The 10,436-nt window shown below is 41.5% G+C and overlaps 1 protein-coding gene across 1 annotated transcript; it reads left to right on the plus strand.

The window, feature by feature from the left end:
• Positions 1-940: 940 nt before the first annotated feature.
• On the plus strand, positions 941-6,509 carry aoc1 (amine oxidase copper containing 1; the record flags this gene model as incomplete). The annotated part of the gene is made up of 4 exons (XM_084048399.1): positions 941-2,477; positions 3,294-3,582; positions 3,806-3,938; positions 6,240-6,509. The coding sequence occupies 4 exons, from the start codon at positions 941-943 to the stop codon at positions 6,507-6,509; spliced, it is 2,229 nt and encodes a 742-aa protein (XP_083904525.1).
• Positions 6,510-10,436: the final 3,927 nt, after the last annotated feature.

A 10,436-nucleotide genomic window follows, 5' to 3' on the forward strand; every position in this document is an offset into this window, starting at 1 on the left:
TGATCTATACTGTGCATGTGAAGGAAATGCAATTATACATTTAAAACTGGTGTAAAAAAAGAGAGGGAGGAACAGGGAATTATTTTCCATCTGTGAAGCGTATGGGGACAGGGTTGAAAAACAACCAGTGGAGAAAAACAACTCCACTGGACTACTTTATTCTATTTACTGAGATGCATTGTGCTTCTGCATGTTTTGTATTGTGTAGAAGCGAAGAGGGAAAATGAGGAGTATTTTTCTGTGTGGATCAGCATGTATATGCTGTATATTGCGGAGCTCTACTTTCTAGAAATATTACTGAATCTGTGATTACAAGACACATTCTGTTCATTTTATATTCTTTTTTAATTGAGAATATGTGTGTAGGATGCTCGTAAAAGAGATCTTGTATCCCTCACTCTTAATCATACATATGATTTGTTGCTAGACTGTACAAGTATTGTCCAGATACTCGCTGTTGAAGGCACTGTATACATTATATTCAGTCTCATATCCACTGTTGATAGTCATTCATGTTCATTTATCCACTCATAAGCGATAGATGTAGATACATGCATACATTTATTGGTGATAGATTGTACTTTTATACTTATATTTATAAAGTATATCTATTGATAGAATATACTTTATGTTAACTCATACAGATCCAGTGCACATGTCTAGTGTCAGACTCTATAAGCCCTTGTTTTACTCAATTTTCATTTCATCTTGAAGGTCCTAACAAATCAGTTTGAATTAACGCTAATCAATCTCACAAATTAACGCTAATTAATCACACAAAATAAATGTGAGGACCTATCTCTTGTCACTCTACTCTAACATGTACATGTAACCTGTGTTTCACATTTACTGCTGTTGCTGCTATGACTGACCTGAATTTGCCCACAGGGTTCAATAAAGGTGTATCTTATCTTATCATTGTGTTTCAGCAACTCCAGCCATGAGGCTCCTCTGTCTTGTACTCCTGGTCTCCCTGGGTCTGTGTGCCGCCTCCAGAGCACGAGAGTGGGCTCACCACGGAGCCTCCATGTTCGCTGACCTCAGTGTCCGTGAGATGAAAGCGGTACGCTCCTACCTCCATGGCCTTCCGGAGCTGGGGCTGACCGATGCCCGTAGCATGACCCTGGAGAAAAACAGCATCCTACTGATGGAGCTCCATCTGCCCAGGAAGCACGAAGCCCTGAGGGCCCTGGACCGCGGACAGGCCAAACCCCAGCGGCAGGCCCGGGTGGTGGTCCAGTTCGGGAATCAAGCCGAGCCCAACATCACGGAGTACGTCGTCAGTCCTCTGCCGTACCCCAGGTCCCACGAGGTCAAGCTGTTCAAGGGGAACAGGCCTGTCGGATTTGAGTCACGACCTATCACCGCCACAGAGTATCATCACATGACCAAAATCCTGGAGAAGATCGCGACCGTGGCTCACAAGCTGCTGTTTGAGACCACCGGAGGGTTTTCGTTCACGAACTGCACCGACCGCTGCCTGACCTTCTCCGACATAGCCCCGCGCGGCCTGGGCCCCGGGGAGAGGAGGTCCTGGGTGATGCTGCAGAAATTCGTGGAGGGGTACTTCATCCACCCGGTGGGGTTTGAGGTTCTGATCAACCACAAAGACCTGGACCCGGAGGCGTGGACCGTCGACAAGGTCTGGTACAACAGCCAGTACTTTGACAGCGTTGAGGAGCTGGTGAGAAGATACGACCTGGGAGACGTGGAGAAGGTCAAGCTGCCCGACCACGATGATAACGACCTCTACTCCACCTATGTCCCCCGTGGCGACAGCAACACGGCTTCAAACATCCACGGTCCAAAGCTTGTAGAGCCTCAAGGGCCGCGATATCACGTCGACAAAAACTTCGTCGAATACGCCGGATGGTCGTTCGCCTACCGCGTGCGGTCGTCGGCCGGGCTGCAAATCTTTGACCTTCGTTTTAACGGAGAAAGGATCGCGTACGAGATCGGCCTCCAAGAAGCTGTGGCCTTCTATTCTGGAGATACGCCTGCTGCCATGCAAACAAAGTACATTGACGCCGGCTGGGCCATGGGTACCTCTAGCTATGAGCTGGCACCTGGGATTGACTGCCCTGAAATCGCCAAATTCATAGACTTATACCACTACTATGACACGGACAAACCCGTGCACCACAGAAACGCACTGTGTGTTTTTGAGATGACAACAGCGTCGCCCCTCAGGAGGCATTTCAATTCGAACTTCAAAGGGGGATACAACTTCTACGGGGGACTGGAGAACACTGTGCTGGTGGTACGGACAACCTCCACGGTTTACAACTACGATTACATCTGGGACTTTCACTTCTACCAGAACGGGGTGATGGAGTCAAAAGTCAGCGCCACAGGGTACATCCATGCCACGTTCTTCACACCTAATGGACTTAACTATGGCACCAAGGTGTATAACTATGTGCTGGGGAACCTCCACACACATCTTATTCATTATAAGGTGGACCTGGATATTGCTGGTGAGTAGTACAGTACATTCGGTTGCTTTTTCCTATAGAGTACTTGGGCCATTAATGGTAGTGATTGACTACCATTAAAAGCAAGCAGTAAAAGCAATGCCTACTGTAACAAATAATAACAAAACATATTTTTCATATAACTCATTGAGGATAGCATAAAAAATGCCAACAAGATTTTTGCCATTGGCATCTTTAAATAAACCGTATCATCCCTATTCTGGGGTGAACATTCAGCGAAAATAACAAAAAAGCTGTGCTTTGTGTTTGTTATTATAAAAATAAATGGCGAGGGTGTATTTGGGCAAAGGAGACATTTATTGTTAGGGCAAGGGAGAGAACACAAAGAAGGTTCCACTGCCTTGTGTTAGTAACATTGCAGATAAGCTGGCATTCTGTACTTTAAACCATCATAACAAAGTGTCAGCCCCTTATGCTAAATCAAGTGTTGAAATTGTACAGTTTATAAAATTGGACTGTGGAATGTAAATAAAAAAGGTACATTTACAGTATATATAATTGACTCTCTATCTTAAGGCTAAGTAAATTTGCTTTCTGCCAAAAACAGTACAGGACAGGTTTAGGGTCAAGTCACGTTCAATGCATTTACGTCAAGCAAATCATATGAATAGGGCTTTCACTCATGATTTCAAAACGTTTTAGCCTTTTGTAGCAATGAACAGGGTAAATTTGTGGAACTTAAAATGTGAACTCATTCCAATTGAGGTGAAATTTGAAAGATGTGCTTCAGTAAATGTATTTCTTTATCTCAATATTAACTACAACTTGACACACGTTTTCATTTGTGTTGTGACTCAGGCCGGGAGAACAGCTTTGAGTCAATAAATCTGAAATACGTCAACTTCACCAATCCCTGGAGCCCGGAGCATTCTGTAGTCCAATCACAACTCCACAGGACACAGCACAAGACAGAGCGCTCTGCTGCTTTCCGCTTTGGAAAGAAGTTCCCTCGCTACGTGCACTTTTACAACCCCAATGACAAAAACAAGTGGGGCCACCAGAAGGGATATCGCATCCAGTTCAACTCCCATGGTCACAGTGTGTTACCAAAGGGCTGGAGAGAGGAGAATGGTATCAGCTGGTCCAGGTAAATAAAATAAAAACCTACCCCTCTTATTGTATAAAACAGCATATACTGTACTTACGTGTGCGTGCGTGCGTGCGTGCGTGCGTGCGTGCGTGCGTGCGTGCGTGCGTGCGTGCGTGCGTGCGTGTGTGTGTGTGTGTGTGTGTGTTTGCGTGCGTGCGTGCGTGCGTGTATATGCCTTTGCCTGATCTGTCAAAATGATTGATTGTCTCAATCAACGCAGGTATCCTCTGGCTGTGACTCGTCATAAAGACAGTGAGGCCACCAGCAGTAGCATTTACGCCCAGAATGACCCATGGGAGCCAGCCGTGTCCTTTGAGGATTACATCCGCAACAATGAAGATATCGTCAATCAGGTAGCGCCTTTGTAACAGACGTGACGTGACAGTGCACAACACTCATTGGCCTTGTGATGATAGCGATGTAGCTGAAACTGTATCTGTCCAGTTAAAAATGCTAGGTTGGGAAGAGTACTTTCACATATTCAGACTCTGTAGACTAGTCACTAGAACAAAGTGAATAATTTTAAAGCAAGGGTCACAAAATGCTTACTGTAAGTGTGCCCTGGTAAGCACACGTAATGCTGCATAGTTAGTTAGCATTGAAGTTATTTTTTTCTCCCACTGGTATTTTCTTTAACTGACTTTTGACAAAAACTCTATGTTTTATATATTTGATGCAAACTGTATTGTAGGGCTGTCACACTAACCCCAACATTGCAATGCAGTACTACTGACAAGCCAACTGCAGGAGATGGCAAGCAACTTCTAAATTCACTTGTTTTCTGTTTTCATGAGGCTCGACCCTTCTCGTTTTACACCTCAATACATGTGTATTGAATGCCATTGTTTCTATTGGGAATGAAAAAGGACAGCCAGACGATTTACATATGGCAATATGCGAAAGCCAAACAATAAAGCTTACGTATATGCGGCTGCCAGACTCCTGACTGGCACCTGCAAGCGGGATCACATCACCGATCACCCCCTATATTGGCCAGATTCCAAGCTGACTTTAAAATGTTATTGTCTCCGCCAGGCCGAAAGGCATGGCGAGAGAGTATGTTTTACCCCCTGTCCGTCCGTCCGTCCGTCCGTCCGTCCGTGTGTCCGTCCGTCATTCGATCTGTCTGTGTACAGCTAATCTCCGGCACCGTTGGCTTGCTCGCAGCCAAACTGTGCACACACACTCCCTGGATACCAGAGCAGAACCTCTGGCCCAAATTTTTCACAGGGGCCTGTTATAGCGCCACCAGGAGGCCGATTGGTGCAAAACACATTTCTTGACAGTACTCCTACAGATTTTGTCCAAAAATCCCGCAAATCGGTACACAGTGTCTCTATAGTCATTAAACGAAACGTGTCTTTCAGATTTCTCATATTCCATCCTGATTGGCTAAAAATGTCTTCCAAAGTTTGCAGGAGTGCTCCGTTTTGAACAAAATGCCTCAAATCATGAACACAGCATGCAATTTCCGTGAAATTTTGCACGCACAGTCCCACTAGGCCGAGGAAGAACTACCATTTGAACATTTTCAAATCAGCCTCATGGTGGCGCTATAACAGGCCGATTCGTGTTTTTACCTATAATTGCACCGATCTGTGTAAAACTTTGTTTGCACACTCCCTATAGGTCAAGGAAAAACCTTTGCCCTGCATTTTTCACATCTGCCTTTTATAGCGACACCAGGAGGCCGACTTATGTAAAACACATTTTTTTATTATACTACTCCTTCCAATTTTATCCAAATTCCACGCAAATCGGTACACATGATCTCTATAGTCATGTGATCACGACGGATCTGTTTTATTTTTTCATATTCCATACTGATTGGCTAATATTGACATGTAAAGTTTGCATTATTGGCATGTTTTGAACAAAATTCCGCAAATCATGAACGCACCGTCCAATTGCGCTCAAACTTTGCACGCACATTCACACTATGTTGAGGAACAAATGCCACCTTTTTAACATTGGCCTGTTATAGCGCCACCAACAGGTCTAATTTAGCGAAACACATGTTTTTAACAAAATGCCTCAAATCATGAATGCAGTCGTGCAAGGCCTAAGAAGAAATGGCACCCTTTTCACGTTGGCCTATTATAGCGCCACCAGGAGGCCACAATAGCCTACCTGACCTGGCGGAGACCTGTGCTCCGAGGAGCACTTTTTCTAGTTATTCATTCATTTTTAAAGCCCTAAATGGTCTTGCACCAACCTACGTTTCTGAATCATTTTGTCCCCTCAACAACCCTTGGCCACCAAGATCGTCAAAGCAGAGGCTTCTCAGGGTCCCACAAATCCGCCTCAAAAGGGTGATCGAGCCTTCTCTGTGGCTGGTCCAAAAAGCTGTCCAGTTCCTGTCCGATCTGCCCCTTCTCTCGACACTTTTAAATCTAGACACACCTCTTCTCCCTAGCCTTTCAACCACACTGTTTTCCATCTCGCCCACCTACCATCGTTTTATCCTTTTGCCATTGTATATTTGGGGTTTTAATTCTCTTGTTTATGCTGTTGTATTATAATGTAGGCTACATCACTTTGGTCAACTGTTGTTGTTAAATACTGTGCTTTATAAATACTAAAATCATTCAATATTTACTGAAGCCTATACACCATGCAAAAGAACCAACATGTTTGCTTTTCTGTGTGTGTAGGACCTGGTAGCCTGGGTGACAGTAGGATTCCTACATGTACCTCACTCAGAAGACATCCCTAACACTGCAACGCCGGGCAACGCTGTGGGCTTCTTCCTGCGACCTTTTAACTTCTTTGATGAGGACCCCTCACTGGCATCCAAGAGCACCATCATTGTTCGGCCAGACCAGGACGGCAAACCCAAGGTGCAGAGATGGACGCCAGAGGTTGTGGGTCACTGTGTGTCAGACAAGCCTTTCTTCTACAATGGTACCTACACAGGAGTGTAAAGGGTGCTTTTACACAATCAAGGCCATCTGAGCTGGGTTCATAAATAACACTGATAGAGAATATAGATTAGGGCGGGCATCCATTAAATTTCAACCCATGTGCATCATAAAAACGAGAGATCATGTACAGCACTCCCGGATATGGCAATTGTTCACATCAGAAGTTCTTAAGGTCTGAAAGTCCACTTCATTTACCCTTAAATGCAAATGGGTACCAAGATGGAACCCCAATCTCGAGATTTTAGAAATCGATAAGCTCACTTTTAGTCTCAGGTTTGAAGGAATGTCTTTGAGATTGATTGATTATAAATGTGAGCGAAGTAAAAGCCAGGTCTGTCATGATTAACCAGGCAATTATTAGCTTCTGTTTATAGCACAGTACTTAGCTTAGATGTGCACGTGTGTGTGTGTGTGTGTGTGTGTGTGTGTGTGTGTGTGTGTGTGTGTGTGTGTGTGTGTGTGTGTGTGTGTGTGTGTGTGTGTGTGTGTGTGTGTGTACACACACAAATGTATATACCATATATATCGAGAGAGAGATAGAGGGAGAGAAAGAGAGAAAGACAGTTCATGAATTGAAAAGTTAATGAAAATTAGATAGGAGGAAAGACACTGGGAAACTAAAAGAGGGAAATGATCTTTTTATTATATTTTGTTTGTATTGTTATTATTTTCATCTCATTGTTCATGAGTGATATTACCATTGTACCTTCTCATTGTAATTTTTATATTGTATATAAGATGATGTCTGGCAACTTATGTTATGTTCTTTTCTATTTTGTCTGTACTGAAATTAAAATGTAATAAAATACAAGTGTTAAAAAATAAAGTCCATTTACTTCACTTTGAATTGAATGAATTAACAAAGTCAATTGAACCCAGGCAATGGACAATTTGTCCAGTATTTAAAAACAGAATAGAAGAATAGAAGAGAAAGAATGTTCTCTTCTATTTCTAGTACGGTACATTATACAGTAGTTTGAAATGAAGATGTCTTATAACTTGGGTTTAGCAGTTAGTTTACTACTAGACAGCATTTCCCTAATGGCTGATTGTCTATCATATAGCACTCCAGTTGACAATGAATGAATTTACTGTACTGCACTGTAACTTTAGTGAATGTATAACCACTTTAGTTTAGTCAGCCCTGTAGCGACATTGGTGTTGTATTTGTTAGGATTATTATTAATAAGGTTGCCTTTAGGCAATATAAAAAATGCCATACTGACTGTACTCAATTACAAAGTCCATCAATCTATACTTGTTGATATGACATGTGAACATATGAAAAATAAGTAAGAACTGCCTCTTTGTGGAGTTCTCTCTCATGATTGGATCAAATTGGTATCCCAAACAAAAAAAAAATCATGTTTGCTAAGAGCTGGAGAGACAGGGTGACCCATGTTGCTGAACAAACACTCTGTAGCAGATTGCTACAAATATCACTTAGGCTATATTACCTTGAAGTCTGATAACTCCAATGGTTTGTGTTCAAATGTTACCAAAATGAATACACAATTTATTTAGACACTATGCACATGTATAGTAGTTCTCTAAATTGAAATCCTGATAAATATTCAAACACTGCACTGACTACATTAAGCAAATGGGACTCCCTATATACTTCCATTGTATTGATCTTGGTCGCTGAAAACAGTAGAAACCCCCTTTAACGTTACTCATTATCAAGTACACATTAAATGGTAAGTGTGCTGCATTCATATGGTGCCTTTCTCCAAAGCGCTTTACAAGGTCCATTACCATTCACAAAACACATTCACACACCGACAAGGAAACCATGCAAGGCACCAAACTGGGGCACAGTTAGGGGTTCAGTGTCTTGCTCAAGGACACTTCAACATGCAGCCAGGACAAGCCAGAGATCAAATCGGGAATCTTCCAATTGTAAGACGGTTGCTCTACCTCCTGAGTCACTGTCACCCTGCCTCATTATGACATTGGCCTACATTTTTGTCAATAACTTAAGTTATGCATTGAAGTCGGTTAACTAATTTCATATTTTTTTAACTGACCCTTTAAAGGATTACTTACACATCTGCTTTAAGTTTTCTATATTGAAGATAGCATCTGTTTGAAAAGTGATTTTAGTACGATAAGTACGTTTTGTGGATGATAATTGATGACGTTTTAATTGAATTGAATGTTTGGCTTTGCTAATTGGCAGTGAAATGCTATAGTGGTGAAATGTTTACTTGTTTAGGTTAATGAGAGTAGCAAGTGAAATGCTAACCATTTGTTTGTCTGTTTGATTATGAATTGAGTTCAGTAATGCATGCAAGTCAATGAGCCTAATTAGCGTAATCTCCATTGTGTTTATAACTCAAGCGACACACTATAAATGACAAAACATACATGTATTTCAACGCTGCATAACTGCTGTTCAAACAGTGGAAACAAAGCAAAGCTCACCCCCCGCCATGATTACATAGAGCTGCATAAGAGTTTCTGTAGGCCTACTAATAGGCCTTACACAGAATGTTTGGTAATAACATTCAAAAGAAAATTCCAAAATGTCAATGCGATAAGAGTAGGTATAACATTGGAAAAATATGAAATTACTGTTTGACTGTAACTAGCTTACAAGATCCCGTAAACGTCTCCAAATTGCAAATGTTCTTTTGCACATAAAAAAATGTTGTTTCTTCCAACATTGAGGATAAATGGCATTCTAAGCATTCCATGTAAGGCCTCTTGGTTATAAGCATTTCTCAATAATGAGTGCACTTTCTCAAAACTATTCCCAGTTCTCTGTAGCACCTTGCATCTTGTCACAATGGATCATTTCACGCACACACACACACACACACACACACACACACACACACACACACACACACACACACACACACACACACACACACACACACACACACACACACACACACACACACACACACACACACACACACACACACACACACACACACACACAATGCACCAAAAAAATGTTAATGCAACAAAACACTGTATTCACATTTCACACACACATAGTCATCATAATAACACAATGACCTAAAATCACTAACAGGAAGCATTACATTAGATTCACCATTTTATGCAAATCTTGAAAGTTGTAAAATAGTTTGTGCTCTATAATTTTTGTCTTGTATATTCTGTACATTTTCTTGTGTTATTGTTGATAGCATAAGAAATGTACCCATTATGTTTGTTTTTTTACCGACTTTCTATTACAAAATAAAATAATGGCACCTTTTTACTGCACTACTGTATGTAACCCTAACCCTGTAATAGGAACTGGAACAAGCAAAAAAAGTGCAGCAGGAAAGGCTTCTATGTGCTTTTTGTCCGTTTTTTTTTTTTTGCTATAGAGGAATTAAAAAATAAACTAGTACAGTAACAGAAAGTTATTACTGTAATGCAAACAAATATTATGAACAACATGCTTTAACACATATAGTATAGATGGTCATGAACTTGAAAACACCTGTATATACCTGTTGATTACATCAATCAACACTTGTTCACTATTGTCTCCATAACAATGTCTACTTTTTTGGGGGGATTTTGATTGTTTCAATATGGCATTTTGTATTTAGAAAATTAAATTGCTGTCCACTTGAATTAGGTTGCTAACTTCAAGTATTTGAAAATATTATGTAAAAATCCTATATTAAAATTGGCTTAAGGGAGGACCGGCCGGCAGACCTCTGATGTCACTCTGACTCAGGTCCCAGCTATGCCCAAAATAAATATGGAGCGTGTTGTCTCACCTCAATGTGTCGTCATGGCATCGGCCGTAAAAACAAATCATATAGGATAGGTATAGGTGTGAGGGCCGCATAGCGGCCAGAACCTCTAGTTCGCAAAATGGGCTATAGATAAGTTCAGTTTTGCTGCTGGTTGAGTTTGATTGAGAAAATAATTGAACAGAAAATTGGAAATTCTGAA

This window comes from Gymnoscopelus microlampas (assembly GCF_963454915.1).
Source record: "Gymnoscopelus microlampas genome assembly, chromosome: 22".
In the NCBI taxonomy this organism is placed as follows: Eukaryota; Metazoa; Chordata; class Actinopteri; order Myctophiformes; family Myctophidae; genus Gymnoscopelus; species Gymnoscopelus microlampas.